The sequence below is a fragment of the Rhamphochromis longiceps genome, linkage group LG23 (assembly GCF_057381845.1).
Source record: "Rhamphochromis longiceps isolate RC_006_pf linkage group LG23, R_longiceps_female_GT1.1, whole genome shotgun sequence".
Taxonomy (NCBI): Eukaryota; Metazoa; Chordata; class Actinopteri; order Cichliformes; family Cichlidae; genus Rhamphochromis; species Rhamphochromis longiceps.
Window position 1 is genome coordinate 535,066 of NC_140578.1, and position 22,098 is coordinate 557,163.

A 22,098-nucleotide genomic window follows, 5' to 3' on the forward strand; every position below is an offset into this window, starting at 1 on the left:
ACGATCTTTTCATAAATACATAAATAATAATCTGACAAAAGTAACGCTGAGTCTGCAGCCAGAAATCCTCCAAAAAAATTACTGTATTTATTTTATTAAAAACAAAGGCTTCGAGCTGTGAATAAATGACCGGGATAGGGCCGTGCGCCGGTGCGCGTGCATGTGTGTGGGAGCGCGTGCGGGGCTGAACAGCTGAACCTGCAGCAGGCGCGCGCGGAATGCAGTGTCCGGTAGAAAGTAACGGTACTTTTAAGGAAACTGCTCACCAACAGGCAACCAGCAACCAGAAGCCAGTCGAGTGGGTGGAAGCGGTCGCTCCTCGCATTGTTCCGCTTGGTCTCACTTTAGGTTTTGTGGCTTCCCAGAGGAATAAGAAAGAAAATCAATCAAAGCAGGAGGACGAAAGCACTGAAGAGGTAAAGTCTGGTTTCATAATTCTGTAGCACGAGGGGGATTGGAAAAGACCAAAGTGTGTGGTTTTAGATTATTTACCTACACCCTGAATTAGGATTAACCAGCTCTTTGGTTACTGCGGGTTTAGCCATGCTCATTGGTGTCGCTCTAGCTTCACTGCTTAATAATAGTTTTAAACGTGACTGAGGTTAGAATCAGGCTTTTATGGCATGATTTTGCCAGCTGTGCACAGAAATCACACTAGCGTTTGTTTAAATATTGAGAGTATTTATTACAAAGCAGGTTCTTTTTATTTATCAGCAGCAATAGAGTTATAATGGATTTCTTTCAAAATCCCTCTAAATTGGAATTTAAACAGTCAGAATATGGCGTGAAGATCCACAAAGGGCAACAAACACTGTCACTGTCTGACTTTGGCATTCACCTCTTAAAACGAGGGTGGAAAATCAAATCAGCCGTCCCTAAATCAAGCTACAACCTACCCTGGCTCCAGCAGTGTGTTGTAGGCCTAAAATTGATAACTATAATTGCTTCAGTTAGCCACTCTCTGCTATAATGTAAAAGTGCTTCGAATACTTCTGAAGTCGGGCTGAACCCACCTGTGAGGCCTACAGTGATCCGCCTCAGTGCGTTGACTGTTGGTTCAATGGCAGAGCTTCTGATTAGCTGTGCCGGGTCACAGTGAGATCTTCATATCTGAGTCTGAAAGGTATTTGGGGACGCTGATACACAGCAACAGTTTTAGTGTGGGGTGACTAACAGTCCAAACAGCTCTCATTCATCCAGTTGTCCTGCTCTCAGTTTGGCCATTTTGTCGAGGGTCTGTGGGGCGACATGTGGGTGCCAGCTCGAGCTGTGTCCAACTGCCTATCAGTCATCAGAAATAGTCGCGATCACATGCCCTAGAGCCACAAGTGGGCTATAAATAGGGGCCGGCAAGCTTCCATTGCACTCTTTCTCCAGATACTGAGTAACAGCTCTGTTTGCAGTGGTAAAAATGTGACAGTGCAGACAGACAGTAACTGTGAAATGTAGCAAAACGACAGTAAAGTGCTACGCTGATATTCAGCTAAAGGATGGAAAATCAAATTAGGCAAAGATAGAAATGGCATTAAAATGATTGATTCAAAACACAGATTAATTAAAAAAAAAAACTTTAAAATTAGGATTTTAATCATGTAAAATTAATGTAGTCTGCCATGTTGTCGGCCAAAGGGAGCACTTATGTGCGGCACTACATGGCAAAGGTTAACAAACTCAGCATGTATCTGTCAGTTTAGTTTTAAGCTTTTATTCTGCTGTGATGAGTGAGTTGTGTCTTTGTGTGTTTAACAGCAGATTCTTAAAAACACGTTTGGTGGAATAAAAAAGCAAGGTTGGCTGGTCATCAGTGTTTGAACCGTGACTTGTGTGCTTTGCAGGTGAAGAACTTTAAACAGAGTGTGTTTGTCGGCCTGTCACTGTGGTACAAACATGACTGAGGTGGCAGCTGTAGATGCCCACGACGTGGAAGATAAAGAAAGCGATGTGACAGCCAATGACGTCGAGGGTAGAGGTGAGAGAGCATCCACAGAAGATCAGAAACCTCGTGGCAGGAATGAAACGGCGAGCAATGAGACCGACAAGACACACGTGAACGGCTTGGAGCACAAAGAAAAGAAAGGGCGAAACGAGAGCTCGGGAGATGTTAATGGTGTTTCACAGAAGGAGGAGGACGAGGAGGAGGAAGAGCCTGAAACAAATGAAGACCAGAACATTTCTGATGTGGCATTCAAAAAAGAGGTGAGATGGAAAACACTGGCAGCATCTTTACATTTCTGGTACCATTTTTTCCCACAGTTACATCAACGAACTCATCATTTTTTCGACTGTTAAACCACAGAAACTCCTCAGATCCAGAAAGCTGGTGGCAAGAAGCTACGTGCCAAAGCTCAACAAAGACAAGGAGAACGTGACGAGCAAATTTGAGGCCATGCAGAAGGCCAGGGAGGAGCGCAGCAGGCAGAGGAACAGGGAGGAGCAGCAGAAGAGGAAGGAGCAATACATCAAGGAGAGAGAGTGGCATCGCAGGAAGCAGCAGGTCAAAGGCTGATAACCCCACTAACCTCCCACTGTGATCTGCATGGCATGATGAGGCATGGCGCCGTGACAGAGACTGCGGTTTGTGAGAGAACTCGATTTTTACACTGCACCGACACATCTGTCACATCTGTCACATCTCATGTATTAACCTGCTAAACGTTGTAGATATGAGCCCATGTTCAGTCAAACTGGCCTGTGCTTGTTGTTAAAGTGACCTTTTGTAAAAAGCCATCTTTAACCATATTAATATGCACTGAAACAGTCGTGCACTGAACAACTTTCTCACCACTACTTTAAATTCAGAATTCACCATATGTCAAATATCCAGCGGGTCACGTGATAGTGAAGCAGCATGAACGATGCCCGAAACGTCTGAATCCAGTGATCAACTAATCAGATTAGTCCACGATGGTAAATTGCTTTAAATTGATTTAATATATCACCAAAACGTCATTAATCCATTAGAAAAAAGCAGACATCAGTCCCACTGAGAAGGTCAGAGATCAAGAATTCCAGGGTTCAGCTTTTCTTCCTACTCGACTGCAGTGAAATACAGGCAGTGATACGGTGTTGTGTGATTATCAGGCACTCAGACAAAACGCCCTTCCTGTGTACTGCTGTGCCGTAGCTGGCCAGGCTCGGACACCTGCACTCATCCCCTATCTGTTCAACAACACGACGGGCCAATCAGAGGCCTGCTGCAAGCCACATGACCCTGCTATTAGCAGGGATTAGGCTCGTGTTCTTGCTGGGACCAGCATGGCTCCTGAGTGGCAAAGGAGATGATCCCAGCTAAACCGTAACCTCACCTCGTCACACTTTCTATCTGCTCGATCACAGATAAAAGAACTGCTTGCTTCCAGTGATGAGGAAGAGGAGGTGAAGCCAGCGAAGGTGGAAAAATCTTACGTCCCCAAAATCAAAGGTAAGGGATGGTAATGAGCGATGACTATCCAGGAGGAAGACGAGGCTTAAGGCTTGTGTCTCGCTTTGTGAAATCCTCAGGTAGCGTGAAGGGGAAGTTTGCAGAAATGGAAAAACAAAGACAGGAGGAGGAGAGGAAGAGGATGGAGGAAGAGAGGAAGAAGAGGGAGGCCCAGGATAAGCTGGAGAAAGCCAAAATCCAGAAAGAACTGGCTCAAAAAGCCGCTGAGGTCAGTGAACCTGGGCTCAAGCAAAAACAAAGTGTGTTTTGGTGTTTGAGAGGCTGCGATGAACCAGTGTGGTTACCACTGTAATGGTTAATCCTCAGCTGCCTCTCGGATGAGTTGTAATGGGCATTTGAGGTCCAAAGAGTTGGCACAGACTGGATGTAGGTCTGAATCCACCAGTAGCATTGCTAACATGACCAGTCTGTGAACTGCTGGCACACATTTAACCTCACTATGCAGGAAAACGATTCAAGCTAAATCAGACGGAGATTTCCAATTAGTCCACTTTCAGGCTTCTTATACATTCAGACGGTGCAGTTCTTGGAAATGGTTACGTCAGTGATCTCGTGCCAAATAGGCAATTACAAGCAGCAGTGCACTACTTCTTTGCCCTGATTCTGCTGCTGTAGCAAAGCAATAAGGTTCACAATGCTGTCTGAAAATGGGACTTTTATATGGATCCTGTTCAGTGTGAAACTTTGAATGTGGCTGCAAAGCTCTGCCTTAGTCATCACTAATAACACTGAGCCTGAAAGACCAGGAGCGTAACACTGTTGCTTTCACTGAAACACAATCGGAAAAAAACAAACCCAAAAGATGTTTTCTCCTCAAACTTGAAACAATAACTTTTGCTTATTCAAATATCTCGCTGAATCTGTACCAGTGAACAGATTCCATTGTACTTTGTACGTTACGTTACACAATTACGTGTATCTGGGACCCTGATTACGGTAAAGATCAGATCATGAAGTCAAATCAGTTTCTTCAAAGCGTGTCTAAAAAGCTACTCTGACCCCTGACTGCTGCTTTAACCGTTTCCTTTGTGCCTCGTTGACCACATAAGACAATGACGCTTCAGATCACACCATTAAAAAGAGCCTGTTCACATATAGGAATGCACTGATCTGGAAACAGCTGGAACAGAGCTGCCAGGTGTAGACAGCAGATGACTGGCAGCTGTTTCCCACACCTCCCACAGACAGAATTAGCTCGAGCCTTCCCTGCTGCGACTGCTGCTATCTTAGACTGACACCCGTACACTGACCTACTGCGAACTGCAGAGTCGCTCCCTACCCACACACAGTCCCAGTGAACGTGGGAGGTTTGCTCTCTCAGTGCTGCAGACAACACACATAATAATAATAATAATAATAGTAATAATAATATCATATCTGACTCGTCACATTTGCTTTAATATAAACTGTGATGATATTGTTGTTGTGAATTCTCTAGACCGTGATTATCGGCTGTTTTAACTTTTTAGGAAGGAGATGACACAATCCTGGTGCGTGTGGTCCCGGCGAAGCCGTCACGACCTCCCGGCAAAATCAAAGTGAATTTTGAAGACATGGAGAAGAATCGAGAGGAGGAGCTAAAAAGGAAGGCAGAAGAGGAGAAAAAAAGACGCTACGACGAAAACAAGCGCTCCTTCCGGGAAGTGAAGAGACGCTCAGTTAATCAACAGGTAAATGAAGATGTCAATGTGAACGCAGTGTTAACAGGAGATATTGTGTTTTACAGCCACAGGTCTGCTTTCTTGCTTTCTTTTGCTTTAGGATGAAGAGGAGAAAGCTTCCGATAAGGTTCAAGTCACTCCTGGAAAGCTGAAACTGACCTTTGAGGAGCTGGAGAAAGAAAGGCAGGAGCAGAGGAGGAAGCAAGCGGAGGAGGAAGCCAAACGCCGCCTGCTAGAGGAGAAGAAAGCTTTTGAGGAGGCCAGGCTGGGAATGGTACACATGACTGCAAAACAGCAAGCATAGCTTTTGTACATGTGCGATTCACTGGCAGATCTCATGAAGGCAACAAGTGCGCTTCAGCAGCTTTAGCATTCCCATAGTTGCTGTACATCTGCATGTCGCTTTGCAACCCTCCTCTGGTACCGCCCTCAAGCTTAGGGCGGTACCAGAGAAACCACACATACATATCTACAGACGGATATAACAACCTTCCTTCTGACTGCCAGCATCTTCCAGTGTACAGTTACTTCAAGCAAGATATAAATCACGAGCCATGTGAAAATATTTCAGAAGTCCTCCTGGGATTAACATTTCATAAAAACAACTTTAGGGGATTTGTGTTTGCGCTTCCAAATCACTTTTGTGTTGTGAAGATGGCCTAATCACGTTTGCGATATGTTTGTGTCCCATCAGGAAGAAGACGAGGAAAGCACAGGACAGGAAGACAAGGAGGAGTTTCGCCCAGGAAAACTGAGACTGAGCTTTGAAGAGCTGGAGAGACAAAGGGTAGAGGAAGAGCGCAAGAAAGCAGAGGAAGAGGCCAAGAGACGGATGGAGGAGGAGAGAAGAGCTTTTGCTGAAGCCAGGAAAAGCATGGTCAATATTAAATCTGCATTTAATACAAAACCTTTCTCTCAGAGTGGATACATATCTGTTGATTATATCAATGAATTTGTTTGCCTTAAAAGTGTAGATTGAACTTTTGTGCGTGAGGAAGCGATCATCTGCCAACTGAACGTTACACTCTAGTCAGCAGCTGGTTGGCCTGGTTAGTGAAACAAACTAGTCTGGATAATTATCGAGCTTTCTGTGCAGAGCTGCCTTTACTGTGTGTACAGGCGGTGAGATCAACTGCTTTTTAAAACCAGGCAGACATTAATGTGGTCTTTGCACCGTTGGGTTTTCACTCAGCTTGTAGACGAGGATGACGAGGTGCTGATGGCCTTGCTGAACCTGGAGGGCAGTGAGCCTGGGAAGATATGTGTCAGCTTTGAGGAGCTGGAACGCCAGAGGAGAGAGGAAGAGCAGAAAAGGGCAGAGGAGGAGGCTAAGAGGAGACTGGAGGAGGAAAAGAGGCTGTTTGCTGAGGCCCGCAAGAGCATGGTAAACGTCCATCACTTGGTGACAAAAGCGTTGCACAGTCTGCATGTATTGGACTGATCACTAATGTGTTACTGCTTTTTTGTGCTGTTAAAGCCTCAAGTTGATTTGCTGCTGCTTTGCTGCTCAGCTCTCTTGTTACAGAGCAGGAAAACATGCATGAAAAGCAGTTTTACGATATTTGTAAAACAATCAAACACAGTTTCATTCAGCATCAGTGGATTAAGCCAACACCTTCTTTAAGTGACCCTGCAGAAGTGTTGCCTGTAATAGATTCATGCTGCACATCAGTAATGATGGGCTACAACTGCACTGCTGTTTCCTTGTCTCAATTATTTCTTCAAGAGCCCTGGTCTGGATCAGGAAAAGTCTGCATTTGGAGATGAAACAGTAAGAGATTTTCAGTTTCAGATATAGTATAAATTATTTTTACTCCAAGAGTCTTATTATCAATGTGTTCCCTACACATACAAGGACACAGTGGCCTCCAGACGATGCATCTTGTTTTTTTTGCATGCAGCTGTTTATCTAATGTTTGTAATGCTTTAGATTTGCACTTGCTTTTGCAAATTGAAGATGTTACTGCTGCAGGATTTCATTAAACATTAAAATACTGAAACACTTTTGTGGGTGCTTGTGTGTTTAGGTACTAGATGAGGACGAAGGGATGGTAAAGAGCGAGTCTCAGGAAGCCCTGCACCCCAGGAAACTGGAGATCAACTTTGAAGAGCTGCTGAAAGAGAAGGAGGAAGCTGAGAGGAGACGCAAGGCAGAGGAGCGCAAAAAGAAAATGGAGCAAGAGAAGCAGGAATTCGAACAACTCAGACAAGAGATGGGCGAGGTCAGTCTCGAACAGCTGAAAATATCAGACAGCAGCCAGTCGAGTCGACAGCGTGTTTTACAGAAAAATGTGACTAAATGTTTAAAGTTGTGTTCCACATATCGTTACAGGAAGAAATAAATGAAAGCTCGGATGTTGTAAGCAAAGAGTACGAAGAGCTCACTAAGCTCAAGAGAACCGGCTCCATTCAGGCCAAAAGCCTCAAGTCCAAGTTTGAGAAGATCAAGCAGCTGACTGAGGAGGAGATTCAGAAGAAGATCGAGACGGAGAGAGCCAAGAGGAAGGCCATCGATGATGAAATTAAGGAGAGAGAAGCTGAGCGGTTCCAGGAGGTAAGAGCACTTTATAGCACATGTGGTTTTTTTTCATATCAATGGAAGATGATCTCGGCAGCATGTATTACAAGTTTTTGTTTTTTCCGGAGGATGAGGACCAGGAAACGACTCCAGCGAGGGCCGAAGAGTCACCGTTCAAACAGAAAGTGGACATGCGAGCCCGCTTTGAGCAGATGGCCAAAGCAAGAGAGGAGGAGGAACGGAGGAGGATAGAGGAGCAGAAACTGCAGAGGATGCAGTTTGAGCAGCAGGAGATTGATGCCGCGCTCCAAAAAGTAAATCTTCCATTTTCATGACAAACTGCACCGAGATAACAAACGAACAACTTTTTGTGATTGTTTTGTCCTCTGTTTGCAGAAGGATGACGACGTGGAGGATGAGGGCAGCATCATTAACGGCTCTGCGGCTTACGAAGATGAGGAGGATCACGCCAGGTCAGGGGCCCCGTGGTTTAAAAAGCCCCTCAAAAACCAGTCGGTGGTAGATTCTGAGCCAGTTCGGTTCACCGTAAAGATCACCGGGGAACCAAAGCCAGAGGTGACCTGGTGGTTTGAGGGAGAGGTGCTTCAAGATTGTGAGGACTATCAGTACATAGAGAGAGGAGAGACATACTGCCTCTACCTGCCGGAGACCTTCCCCGAGGACGAGGGAGAGTACATGTGCAAGGCCGTGAACAGCAGAGGCACGGCAGCAAGTACCTGCATCCTCACAATAGAAAGTAAGACCACCTTGGTGTGATTGCATGCCCGTCTGGATATGAACCTCTCTTCACGAAGTGGATCGCATGCTCCTCTTCCTCGTAGACTCTGCCAGACGACGAGTTGGATAACCGTCCTTCTGTTTCTTTCTTGCAGCTTACGACTACTGATGCCGCCTCGTGATCTAGAGAGTTTCCCTCTGTCTCTCACTCCTTTTGTAAAACGTCGTCCCTCCTGGCATTGTCAAACAGAGGGAAGGAAATAGCAGTATGCTTGGCATTCCTAAGGGAGGGACACATAACACACATATGCAAAAAACAAAGACAAGATGTTGTTTACGTATTGCTCAAATGTAAAGCTGCACTCCCCTCTAGGATGGAAGATGATACCTGTGCCAAAAACACGTGGTTCTTGTTCCCACGACAAGGGCTGCACCAAAACTTCAAAACGATCTCTCCTGCGCGGCCCTGACAATACTCGTCATACCAGCACATTTCCTGCATTGCTCTGGTACTGTTCTGTAAATATCACACGTTTTGGTCCATAAATGGCAAATGTTAAGCTTGAGGTATTGAAATGTTAAATGTAAGATGTGCATTCACTTAAAGAACAGCAGTTATATCGACGATTTAGAGGCAGCCACATGTTGCAGGAACAAAACAGCTGCATCCCTGAGTTTTACTTGCAGCCTCTACAGATGAATTTTTCATGCACCAACCATTTTTGTGTTAAATGTACTACACTTAAAGTTGTCGAGGATTGATAATGAATATAAAAGTAGACATGTCCGATTATTTGTCGTATATTATAAATAGAAAAAAAACCTTTTAATAAAATGAACACAAAGAACTGCATTGTTGATTTCTTTCACTGTTACAACCTTTGCAGCAACAAACTGCAACCTGTTGCCTGAAAGGACGGACTGTCCCGTCACGAATGAGTAACCACAAGCTACACCTGAGGAAACCCATCATCACTCCACAAACACTAGCATCCCAGTGTAGCATGCATCCATAGTACAGCACAATGAATGGAGCTGTATGCCATGGAAATGCAGTGGGTGGTAATTTATCAAAATGAAAAGTTCCCCATAAAAACCATGAAAATGTTCGAATACTCAGAATGATCCGTTAAGACATGGACAGCGCACCATGGCTCCAAACCGTCTGAGGTGGACATCTTTTTGTCCAACACAGAGCTGTGCAGAGAAAACATACAACAATAAAGACATGCACATAATAAAAGAACATTATACATGTTCACAAGAAAAGACTGTGGGAAGGAAACTGCAAATACATAAATGTAACCTTTCTAGAATGAAATGCCAGAATAGGTTCATTGCTTTTTTCTATAAGTTTTATTTTAAGGCAGCAAAGTATTTAAAATGTCTTGTGACCTGACATTGTAAGTATTGTGTTCAAATGCAATCAAAGGGCCTTGTAACTACAGGATAACACTGCTGAGTAAACTGCAACACGCTGTGAACACAGGATGAAGCAGTTTCAAGAAGGAGGCCGCACAAAGTTTTCCTCCCTTACAAAGACATGTTTGGATCCCATCCTTGGTTGACTACACATTAGAGCAGGGGTGTCAAACTCAAACACACAGTGGGCCAAAATTCAAAACTGGAACAAAGTCGCGGGCTAACGTTAATATTTATTGAAATATATTTATTCCTCCAGATATAAGAATGAATCTTTTCTTATGGACACGTTTTGCTGAAAAACTGAATATGGAACAAGCCGAGCTTAATACTAAACAATATATATATTAGCTGTATAATACCAGTGGGCCAGCTCTAATAGTAATTTGGTATGGCTTCGCGGGCCAAATGTAATTAGGCTGCGGGCCAAATTTGGCCCGCGGGCCAGAGTTTGACACCTATGCCTTAGACAAAGCAGGCAACTGCCCTCGAACCGCATCGTCGCACTGCCCGTTCATCAGCTGCACTTGATGAGAACTGCACCTCTTTAGTTGTTGTTCTGTCACAAAATGTAGGTATTAGTTTTGTTATTTTTCTTTATCTGCATCTCTACATTTGTATTCAGAACACGTTCAGCTGAAACGTGATTTCAATACAGTTTGTGTTCAGACTTGAGGAGTTACACAGCAGGAACAGGGCCTGTGGTCATAATGTTCAACCAAGGAGCAAGTTCCTCAAAAAGAGGTTTATAGTCTTAGCAATTTACACACTGTCAGTTTAAAAACATGCATTTGATGTATTTTCTTTTTTAATCATTCCACATATTTGGAGGGTCTACGCCTGTGGTTTGGCGGCCCCTCTAGCCCTCCTTGCTCTGGGCGAGGTTGTGCTAGCATAAGCTTAGGCTAATACTTCTGTATACAGTGCTGCTGCTCATTGCATCCTGCACTTTGCAGGAGGAACTACGTCACTGTCAGACTGATGGAAAAGCTTTTTGTTAATTCTTGCAAGAACACTCTCACTCTTATAATCTGAGAGGAAGATGAGAGCCAGGCCCCTCAGCTTTTCCTCATAGTACTTTCAGACACATGGTTTAGATACAGGGTCACATACAAGTCAACAATATTTCTCTGCACAGCAATTATTTCATGGTCAGTCTGTTCCTTTGTCGTCTCTCATGTCCTAGAACACATTGTTCCTCGTGCACAGCAGGAGGTGAAACAGACGCACTTAAACGAGCGTTTATAAGCACACAGATTTCTCAGAACTTCATTAACTTTCCTTCTGTTTATAATTTAGCTACATATTAATGAAAAAGCTTAAACAGTAGTATATAGAAAATATAACAAAGACCGCCTTTTATCATTTGAGGAACATCGCCAAAATCAGACAAGTTTTGTCAAGCGACACTGCAGAGGTTCTTGTCCATGCATTTGTGTCCTCACGTATTGATTATTGTAGCGCTCTTCTTTCTGGGCTACCAAAGAAAAGATTCAGAGGTCTACAGATGTTGCAAAATGCAGCTGCTTGCATTTTAACAAGAACTGGGAAATTTGAGCACATTACCCTGTTCTGAGATCACTGGCTACCTTGTCAGGTTCGAGCAGATTTTAAGGTCCTGCTGCTCACCTACGCGGCTCTAAATGGATCGGCACCTTCATACCTCTCCGACTTTTTACACCTTTATGTTCCATCTCGTGCGCTCCGATCTCAGGACTCTGGCCTTCTAAAGGTTCCTAGAGCCAGAAAAAAGACAGTTGGAGAGCTTTTACCTTTCGTGCCCAGTTTCTGTGGAACAGCCTCCCTCAAGATATTAGGCAGACCTGCACTGTGGAGGTTTTTAAAACTAAGTCGAAGACATGTTTGTTCACCCTATCCTACAGGTCTTAATTCTTTGCCTTTTAGTTTTTAAATTCTTACTGTTTTTACTTGTACTGCTATTTATCTCTTTTATTTATTCATCTTCTTACTGTCAAATAGCTGTACAGCACTTTGTTTGAAGGCACTTTATAAATAAAGTTATTATTATTATTATTATTATCTAAACAATATCAAGAAGATCAAAATACATGAGTATAAAGGGTAATAATACCTCACATGGAAAGCCATGAACTATGGAGGAAACGTAGAACACACAGCGTGAGGACACGTATGACAACAATGTGAGAAAGAACAGAGGAAGACTGAAGACGTAAACACACACATGAGGTAAGAGCAGAGTGGAAACATCTGGGGAACACAGCTGAACAGAACCCACAAAAGAACCAAAGCTAGCAAAGCAGAACATCACACACGAGACGAAGGACCATCGACGGCTGGGAAAAAGGATCACAAAGGGAATCAACTTAATATGACTGAACTCGGAAGATTAACCAGAACCCAAACAGACTGCAAATAAAATATAATAAACGCAAAAGAAAAGCTACAACCAAGTTCATATGTAAAGGAGCTAAACCAAACACAAAGCTATAGATCGCCAATACTTGGTGTCATCATGGCCACCATCTGCCCATCATGGGTACCTCTGTATACAAAATTATATCATCTATGCAATCTACCTTAATCAGTGCTGTAATAATAATTCTCTGAATCAGTCCTTGAAGACACGGCACACAGCAACAACCAGTAATGGTCAGCTGCTGCACATCACTTAGTTGGAGCTTGGCCCAGTCTGGTTGGAGCAGGGTGATTTTTCACTCTTTGGTTCCAATGCAGTTGAAAGGTTGGAAGGGCAGAGCACATCGTACACCCTTGCTGTCTTCCTCAGCATCACATAGAAATCTTTCTAACCTTGTACCAGCCCTCCTGTTTGTTTAGGCATAGCATGGCCCATGGCTCAATAAGGCTCTCTACAGTTAAATGTGGCTATGTTATCTCAAAGTAGTTCCCAGTGCATCAGACGTCATCTCTTTGTGTGTGGCTTGCTTCCCATTTTGATCTGTTGATCATTTAAATCAGGTCGGGTATCTGTGTTTATAATATAAGGTACAATGTAGTTCTGATAGTTGTTGCTAAGTTGTCTTAAATGGCATAATTATGTCTTGGTTTTTCTGCAAAGATCAGAAGTTATTGAGGATCGGGTTGCAGAAGTTCCCTGCACTTCAATGACTTAACAAGCAAGCTTCTCGTTCACTAACCTGATGGCTCGCTTTCCCTTTGCACTTGGAATTACACTTAAGTCTGATTTTATCGTCAAACATTTTCCTGGTAAATTTATTGGATAAGATTCAGATAACACAAATGTTGTCGGACAGGTCTTTTGAATTTGTGGTCAGTGGGAGTAATAAGGTATCCAGCAATGGTCCCAAGGCCTCCCACAATTTGCAGGTTCCTTATTTTTGGCAAAGGGCTGGGATGTAGGATCTGACTTGAAGGAGCGGAATGTCAGATAAATCCAAAGGTGACACCACTTTAATAAAAACCAAGGCAATGGAGACCCCGATCGATGTGCTGAAAGAGCTTTTTCTTTTATTCTTGCAAGAAGAAGCAAAATTGTGATAGTCTGAGAGGACGCTGAAGAGCAGTCCTGTCAGCTTGTTTGAACCGTGGGTTTCCCAGCATAGTTTCATAGCACTTTCAGACACATGGATTAGATACAAGGTCACATAAAGCTCTAAGATATTTTTCTGCAAACACGATTATTTCATGGGCAGTCTGTTCCTTTTGTCTTCTCTCATCTCCAAGCACACATTGTTCCTCTTTGTTGGCAGGGTGGTGTGGTAATTGAAATAGTGACAGTTTACAATCACACTGATTTCTCCAAACTTAACAGTCACGGAGGGGAAATGATCATGAATCAAATATTTAAAAAATCACAGTGGTGATATATTTAAATGAAGGATGAAACATCATTTCAGCAGCAGCTCCTGAGCTGTTTGTTGTCCGTAACAATTTATTATCTGTGGTGTATCTCTGTGGTATTTAGATATGAAATCATCCCATCCACTTCACTGTACTCACATGGTTTCCACAGTAACCACATCTCAATCTATAGAGCCGCTTTGGGATGTGGTGCAACAGGAGATTTGCATCATGTGTAGTGAACAAATCACTACACAAATTGAACGAACGTAATTCGAATCCAGTGGTACCGAGCTGTACCGGATAGAAGCTGTACCCACAAACCTGAGAGAAGGGCACCAAGGCTAAAGTAGCCCAGGGCATCAAAAAAGCTCGAAGCGTCCGTGAACGACTAGCTTTGCCATGGTAACGCAGCCGTACAGGGTCAGAAAGGGCCGCAGTTTCACGGAGCTGTAGCCCCCGCGAGGACACCCCACGACACCGAGTGGAGATTGCATGTTTTTCACCCTGTTTGAACCTAAACTGTACCCAGCCATGATTTATTAAGACCTTAACAATAAGCAGCTAACTCAGCTCTTCAGTGCTGTCGGCGCAGCATCCCGCTGCTGTTTGCTAACACCATGGCCGCTTCTCGTTGATCATGTATGCTAACACGGACAGACTCGTCCTCGGCATGGTCCCTTCAGTCGAAGAGGTGTCTTCGTCCCTTGTACGGGAGTATTTGAGTCGTAAGGTGAGTCGGCTAACGTGTGGTAATTCAGACTGATAGCCCATCACAGCGTTTCTGTGCAAACCGCTAACACTGCTAGCTAGCCAGCTGCAGCTCCGCTGCGAGTTTGTGTCGATGCGATTCTGGTCCAGCGAGCGTGTCTGTAAGCAGCCCTGCTTTATTTAAAATAAGAAAACGTGCATGTAGTCGTAGCAGCAGTGCACGAGGGAGAGCATGCGACCAAGATGCAAGCTTTCGCAATATGAGGGGAAATAAATAGACTAATTCCCAGTTTGTTTGTTTTTTGTTGGAAATGTTGTTCAGGGGCTGAAGAGGACTATTGCCTGCATGGATGAGGAGCATCCACGCACAGAGGCCAGTATCAACAACAGGTCGGAGCTGAGGCAGATTCTCAGCATTGAGGATCTCTACAGGAAGAACAAGGTAAGCGTTAAAGCTGCAAGGTGACTGCTGTGGTGCGCAACAGGTAACGTGTGTAGCTGATCTCTCTGTCACTGCAGCTTCAAAATAACCCTCTGAAAACATTACTGGAGGTTATTGTAAAGCATCTCATTGAACAAGTAAAGAATGAGAAACCAGTGAGCAGTGAGGTTTCCCCACGGAGAGCCCAAACTAGTTCGATGGATAATGGAGGAGAGGAGGACCGCAGCCCGGCTTCTGTTCCAAGCAAACAGACCAGATCGAGGTATTTTACAGGCAGCGTTTGTGATTATTTTCTACTGATTTTACTTTCTTTTTTGTAATAATGTGCTTAAAGGAATATGCTGTTGTCTTTCACAGGCTTGATATAACAGCAACATTCCCTTCTCAAGCTACAAATGCTTCACTGATGCCAGCAAACGATAGAAAGTCCAGTAATAATCAGACAGGTTTCCGGGGTCCTGACTTAGGAGTTCAACAAGACCATCCAGCGATGGATTCCCTCCAAGACAAGAAGAGCTTAATCCAAAAAGAACCAGAAAAAACCACCTCTGAGACCACCCAAAGGAGCAGAACTAATCGCATTAGGAGAGGCATATTGGTTGGACCGGTACCCCAGGTACTAAAGCTTTTATGCCTAAAAACACATGTGATCGCGTGCTCATCTGCTGTTAATCCTCCACTTTCTCCTTTCAGGAATCAAACAGAAAACGTAACAGTCGAAAGGTGTCCCAGCCGCTACTCAGAGGAGAAGAGGAAACCAGACCCACTCAGGATGGACGTTTGGTGACTGGAAGTTTACAAGGCAGCAGAAGTGAAATCGGCTCAGCTGACCGTGTACGAGCGGGGCGCGAGGCGCTGAGCGTTTCACAGAGAACACCGAGTGAAAACAGCTTTGAGCGAGTGAGACTGAGCATGGTGACGACAGCAAAGTAAAATAGCTTTAAGTTGTTTGACTCCACATAATAAGTAATGGCCTCATGCTCACTGCTTTCCCAGGCTTTGTTCTCAATATTTACACGTTGTTTTCTTTTTTAGAGCAAAGACCAGGCCAAGTGTGGCTGATCTGGATGCGTCTGCGATGGTCTTGGGTAAGTGCTGTGCAGTACAGGGCTGTTAAAAAGTGCTTGTCCCTTTCTGATTATTGATTTCTTGATTTCTTTTGCATATTTGTCACACCTAAGCATTCAGAAAACCAAACAAATTTTAACCTTAGAGCGTGATAACCCGAGTAAATGCAAAGCGCAGATTTTAAAAGTTATCCAAACCTTCTTTATTCATAAATTACCCGTGGTTAATTCATTTTCGGGAAAGCTGAGGTGGATGTCAGCAGCCACACCCTGACTCTCCCTGATGAGTTAGTAGCATTAGTTAGATGGCTGCCTCGCTGCTTTAAGACCCGAATGACTTGCTGTAATTGATGGAACCACAAATTCTGCTCTCTGCTATAAAATCCAGAAGGAGAAGGTTTAATCATACGTTTGTTTGTGAAGCTCAAGTGCACAAAGCCCTGAAGCACACTGGCAGCAAAACAAACAATCATACTTTTGGAATGACCTTAAACAAAAAGGGGCTTGCAAAAAAAAGCCCCCATTGTGACTGGATCAAAGCAATTCTGCCAAAAAACGGGTCCAAAATTCCTGTTGGTGGCACAAGCAGTTATTAGTTTAAGGTTTGGATAATCTTTTCCCATTAAAAGTGAACTCATCGTTTAAAAACGGCGTTGGGCTGTCTTCATCTAGTATTAAAGTTTATTTTAGGGCAAATACTTTCTGTATGTGCGGTCCGGGGCTTCACTGATTGTTTCTCGCCCTTTGAAAACAAATCGGTGCCTAACTTTTGATTTTCAAGGATATATTTGTGTTAATTATTTAGATGACATCGAGGATTATGATGACGATCTGCGAGAACTCTGCGACGCCCCTCTGCGGGGAACCTTACCCGAACACAGCCTCGCCGGTCGCCCGATGGACCAGGGCACTGCCACGGTGGGTGATTTACACCAGGGTTTCTCTCAAGCTGCTGCGCAGACTTTCTGCAGTTGCCTTTGATTATGTCTTTGTTTTCCGTTTATTCCCTCTAGGAATTAAAAACACTTCTTCTTGGATCCAGCCTAAATTGTTTCAATATTGAGTGGAGGAATCAGGGTTTCACATTCTCAGACACGCATGACCTCCGATATGGGATTGTTCAGAGAAAGGTGATTTCAATCAAGCCGGATGCTTAAATTGTTTTTATTTTCACAGGCTTTATTTAATTGTGGCTTTGAATTTTTTAAGGGAGGTCCTTGTGGAGTTCTGGCGTCTGTTCAAGCCTTTGTTCTTAAGAAACTGCTGTTTGAAAGCACTGAGAGCTGTACCACGGGCCTGCAGTAAGTCACCCTTTAGTTCATGGCATGAACCTGCGAGCACTTTATTCCAGTCACTTTCTAAAGCTGTTACTTCACACGGGGGAATGATGTTCAGCAAGTGACTTCTGTATTTCAGTTTCAACCGTACTATCACCAGAGAGCTTCTCGCTCAGATGAGATTTTTTTCCCCCTTCAGGAGATTAAGACCGTCCAACAGCATCAGGAGAAAGTGTCTCGTTTTGGCTCTGGCTGAGATCTTGTGGAGGGCTGGCGAGGAAAAGCAAGCCACAGTTGCAATGTGAGATCTCCAGTTTTACTGATGCACACAGCCGTTTTATTGGTGTTGTATCTGCAGATATTGTGCAGATGTTAGGAACTGCGTTGGTGTGAGTCTGCTCTCGCGTCGCTACGTTTATGAAGGTGTTGCTGTGGTTTTGTTGTTTGGAAACAGAAATTCAGGGAGAAATCAGTTCACCCCAGCTCGACCCTACAGATCTGAGGGGGTGCTTGAAAAGGTACACATTTTTATATTTGCACTGAAGCTAATCAGAATGAATGTAAGATAACTGGTGAGGTTCATGAAATGATATTTGTCAAACTTACGTAAGATTCAGAGCCGTAACTTTGTTCTGTTGACGTTTTACGACTTGTCTTTGTTCTAGATCACCTGTTTGACTGTGGAGAACCTCAAAGATCTGGAGTTGATCCTTGAGCAGCATGTTGAGCAAGTGAGAGAAGCACATTCCTTCTCCTTTTCCCTCTCGAGGGCACAAACGTTTATCCTCCACTTTCCTTTTTATCTGTTTTTTCCCCACAGTTTGAACCTGGGATGTTGGGCTGCGTGCTGCTGACTGTGTCTGCTGTTCTCTCGCGGTCCATTCAAAAGTACTTTTTTAAAAACATCTTTTATGCAGAACAAAGTAGCTGGAACCAGACTGTGAAACAACTATGATGTGGTTCTTCTTTCTTTAGAGTACAGGAAGATATGGATGTGCCCACCACCACGCTGATTGGAGCCCATGGGTACTGCACACAGGTATTGTGCTAGTTGGATATAAGAAGATTCATTAGCTTCAGCTTCTAAGCTGCTTTTAAAGCTGTCACAGTGTTGTTGTGTTTCTGGGCTGTGAATCTGCAGTGATGGTGCGACATCAGGTGTCTTTGAAGTGTAGCTTGGAAGATTCGCCTCTAGGTGTCACTAAATCCTAAGCAATACTCTTTAACTGAACAGTGAAAAAGCAATGAACCCCTCGGCCGAGGCCGCTCGCTCTCTGCGCCGTTTGCTGTCAGAGGAACATTTCTTCATTTTGTCTTTGTTGTTTTTAAACATACGTGTTGACAGTACGCGCCACGCTGTCTAAGCTTTACAGGAGGTAACAGAAACACGACGCAGTAATAACTGTGTGTTTTCTCACCAGGAGCTGGTCAACCTGTTGCTGTGTGGCAGAGCAGTTTCCAATGTGTTCGATGATGACGTGGAGCTGGACTCGGGCAACGGCAACATGACTCTGCTCAAAGGAATCAAAGGTCACTGCGACGTCGGCCTGCTGTCCTTGTTTGAACATTATAACATCTGTAAGGTGAGAAACACCGAGCCTCTAACAGACCACATCCCAGTTTGATTCATGTTACACCGACAAGCCCTGACTTCAGGCCCATTGTTCACTCTGATGATGGGAGCATCGCCACAAGTATATTCTTAAACTATTATAGAATCTATATGATATTCAAGTAAACGTATGTGCCGCAGCATTTGGAAACCAGTACTCAAAAATCTTCATTTTTAACTGGATTTTTCGTAATAACTGGTAGCGTGTTGGTAAATGAGTGAACTCCTGACCAGTTGGTCCCCGTCCACGCAGACGGGAAGGCCACCAGCATTATTCTGGGGCTGAATTTCACAGACTGTCTGGTCAGGTCACACCCTGAGGTGAGCAGGGTTTTCCTCTCATAGTTGAAAAGTTTGAATAAGGGGGATATGGGTTTGCGTCACGGCTCAGCTGTTTTTGTGCACACCCGGGACACCAAAAGCTCCAGAAACACCCAAATCCTTCAAAGCTGTTGTAGTTGTTTCTTTGGCCGGTGCAGAGCTTCCAAACTCATGAAGTCTTGGAGCACCATCTGTGTCTGACTTCACTCCTCTGCTGCTCTGCTCGGCGACTTGTTACGTCGACTCTGTCGTAGTTCGCTTCGTTGGCGTCTTACACACGAGACGTCTTTACATCAGGTCGTCGGGAATAAATGGTTAAGATGGGTTTGGCTTACGTACAGAGCAGTAATGCCTGCGTTGCTTTCAGTACACGTATTGCATCACTCAGTGATTCTGTATGGCTGATGTGATCAAAGACAATTGGTTTTCTCCTTCTAAGGTAGGAGCTTACCTGAAGACGCCACGCTACCCCATCTGGGTGGTGTGCAGTGAAAGCCACTTCAGCGTGCTGTTTGGCCTGCAGAGGGAGCTGTTGACCAACGAGGGCGGCGGCACGGAGTTCGACCTCTACTATTTCGATGGACTGGCCAACCAGCAGGAGGAGATCCGCCTCACTGTTTGTACGTAGCATCGTTTATCTGATTGTCTTTGTCTGCAGCCCCGTGTGTCCAGTCTGTCTTCTTACAACCCCCGGGCCTCGGACCGGTACCGGTCCGTGAGTCGTTTGGTACCGTGCCGCGAGAGTAGAGGCTCGGGTGTGAAATGTCTGGTTTTCAGGGTTTTATCGGTTTTCAGCATTATTTTGTCATCGTTTTTATCGTGTACTCGGTTTTCCTGGGTCTTTCCACGTGTGTTATGAATAAATCTTCTTTTTTTCGGTACCGGTACTAGTTTTATTTTGTTGTATTTATCCGCGACACCTTAAAGGCCGGTCCGTGAAAATATTGTCGGGCATAAACCGGTCCGTGGCGCAAAAAAGGTTGGAGACCGCTGCCTTACATGACGTCTAAAATGTGTTGGGTTAATCGTGACCTGTTTTCAGTCAGATTTTTCAAGTCGTTGCTTCTGAGTGTTCCTAAAGCTGCGAAATAAAAATGTTTTTACTTTTAGCGGTCGGCAGATTGTCCCAGAGCAGTCAGGAGGTGGATACTGACCTCACTCCTCCTCTGGAGCTCTGCATCCGAACAAGGTGAGAGCCGTCATACAGACAGATCCCTGAAACAACCATAAAATGTTTCGACATGTTTTGCTTTTCCTTTTAATCCTGTAACGAGTTCTGAAGCTGTAATAGACGAGTCTGCTCTTCTTGCAGGTGGAAGGATGCATGTGTCAGCTGGAATGACACAGAGCCTATTCTCTGAGCGATCATCTGTTTTCAGTTTGCTTTTGTTATTCTGCTGGTTTATTTCACGTCGGTTTTATTACGTACGAACTTGACAGTGGATACAGAAAAGTGCGATCGAAAGGTTCAGAGCCTGAGCCCGTAAGAAAGTGAAAACTGTGACCCGTTTAAATTTGGCCGCTGTCCTTTTCCAAGTAGTTGCTTTGTTCCTCTTCTCCTGCCATGCCTGACACATTCCCTGGAAGTCAGCTTTTTAATGGATGTATATTTATTTATTTTGAATGCCCAAAGTGCTGCTTCTGAGGTCTGCAGTTAAACTTTTAGAGGCACATCTGGCGCTGGTCACAAAAATACGTGCACTCCTGATGTTGGTTGTGCAACATGTCTCTGAATAATGACTCCGCGTGTTTTTATTATTTACTTTTTCATTTGTTTTCATTCAACAGGGATGATTTACAGACTACTGCCAGTAAATGCCCTTTAGTAAAATGAAGCCGGGGCGGTCCACGAAGAGCCGCAGAGCTCGCCATAATTTGCAGGTTTTGTCCTCAGTTGGCTTTGAAGGTAACAAAGTCACAGAAACATAAAAACGGAGCCGAGAACAGGGAAAGGAAACACTTTGATCAGAATCAGAATCAGAATACTTTATTGATCCCTGGGGGAAATTATTTTTTGTTACAGTGCTCCATTTTAAACCAACATGTTGACACATTTTGTTCAGGCCAAAACGTTTCCTAATAATAAAGACGTTCTTAACATGACGTTTTTATTTCTGATGGCAGCGTGTGAGCTGATGCACACGACCACGACGTGCTCCATCCACACGTAACGGGAACACTCCCAGAACCTTTCGATTGCACTTCTTGCGTTGCTGTTTTGTCCGTCTGAGACGAAGCGTTGTGCAGACACATGGAAAGCTGTCGGCCCCCATCGTGTCGTCTGTCACAGCCTGATTCTGCTGCCCGCACATTTACCATATTTTGGGGAATAGTTGGTCTTCTAAAGTTTGGCAATAAGAACATGTGCATGTGAATATTTTAGATGTGTTGCTGCAGGACAGTGTTCACCACAGTGGCCTTCTGCTGTCAGCTGGTCCTTTTAACATAAAAGCATCGTATCCACATTTTACACTAAATTAATTTGATTTCTCTGCTGATAAATATTTGGTAAATGGACTCAAAGCGCTCTATACAAAATATATGTAACATTTTATTATTTTAAGGACTTGTGACACATATAATCTAGATGAGCTTTTAGTGAGTGTGACATTCCTCATCATTGCCTTGATGCTTGTTCACGTTGGACAAACCACCTGTGTGGACAATAAAATAATTGAATACCTCAGCTGTCTCCATGCTTGATGTTTTCTACACTAAGCACTGTGCCCTCCTGCTGCCTGCCATCCTGATGGAAACTGCAGAACACCGAGTATGTACTGAATACTGCAGTGCAGTAACTTTGTTATGTAAGCTGCTCTTTGTTGTCTGTATCTTGGTAATCAGAAAAGACCATGAACATGGCCTTAAGGGTCAGACTGGGACAGGAAAATCCACGGATACTTCACCGCCGCCCAGGTGACACACATACAAAGACAACAGCTTTAATGGAACTACTGGGTTGATGCTCTGTTTCAAGAGCAAGTCTGTAATAGCAGGTCACCGCTGTGAGAGCATGTACTTATTGTTTTTAAAGAGAAATAAAGGAGCAGTCCTGAACACAAAGCCACTTCAGTCAGTGTTAGCTG

General features: G+C 44.1%; 2 protein-coding genes across 5 annotated transcripts; both read left to right on the forward strand.

Moving 5' to 3' along the window:
* The first annotated feature begins 259 nt into the window (after window positions 1-259).
* Window positions 260-9,205, forward strand: nexn (nexilin (F actin binding protein)). Of its 3 annotated transcripts, XM_085398338.1 has the most exons (15): window positions 260-416; window positions 1,836-2,196; window positions 2,297-2,494; window positions 3,337-3,421; window positions 3,502-3,650; window positions 4,912-5,112; window positions 5,204-5,377; window positions 5,798-5,980; window positions 6,296-6,487; window positions 6,830-6,874; window positions 7,131-7,325; window positions 7,436-7,657; window positions 7,750-7,935; window positions 8,018-8,378; window positions 8,515-9,205. In XM_085398338.1, the coding sequence occupies exons 2-15, from the start codon at window positions 1,888-1,890 to the stop codon at window positions 8,526-8,528; spliced, it is 2,514 nt and encodes an 837-aa protein (XP_085254464.1). In that variant the 5' UTR covers window positions 260-416; window positions 1,836-1,887; the 3' UTR covers window positions 8,529-9,205. The 3 variants fall into 3 exon arrangements, with proteins under 3 accessions (XP_085254464.1, XP_085254463.1, XP_085254466.1); XM_085398337.1 differs by lacking the exon at window positions 8,515-9,205 and having other exon boundaries at window positions 8,018-8,398; XM_085398340.1 differs by lacking the exons at window positions 6,830-6,874; window positions 8,515-9,205 and having other exon boundaries at window positions 8,018-8,398.
* Window positions 9,206-13,885: 4,680 nt separating this feature from the next.
* On the forward strand, window positions 13,886-21,698 carry mindy4 (MINDY lysine 48 deubiquitinase 4). Of its 2 annotated transcripts, XM_085398789.1 has the most exons (18): window positions 13,890-14,315; window positions 14,616-14,735; window positions 14,813-14,997; window positions 15,093-15,351; window positions 15,429-15,664; window positions 15,771-15,823; window positions 16,608-16,720; window positions 16,816-16,932; window positions 17,012-17,103; window positions 17,279-17,380; window positions 17,534-17,597; window positions 17,745-17,810; window positions 17,900-17,967; window positions 18,055-18,118; window positions 18,501-18,662; window positions 19,452-19,632; window positions 20,123-20,201; window positions 20,325-21,698. In XM_085398789.1, the coding sequence occupies exons 1-18, from the start codon at window positions 14,223-14,225 to the stop codon at window positions 20,371-20,373; spliced, it is 2,103 nt and encodes a 700-aa protein (XP_085254915.1). In that variant the 5' UTR covers window positions 13,890-14,222; the 3' UTR covers window positions 20,374-21,698. The 2 variants fall into 2 exon arrangements, with proteins under 2 accessions (XP_085254917.1, XP_085254915.1); XM_085398791.1 differs by lacking the exons at window positions 20,123-20,201; window positions 20,325-21,698 and having other exon boundaries at window positions 13,886-14,315; window positions 19,456-19,612.
* Window positions 21,699-22,098: the final 400 nt, after the last annotated feature.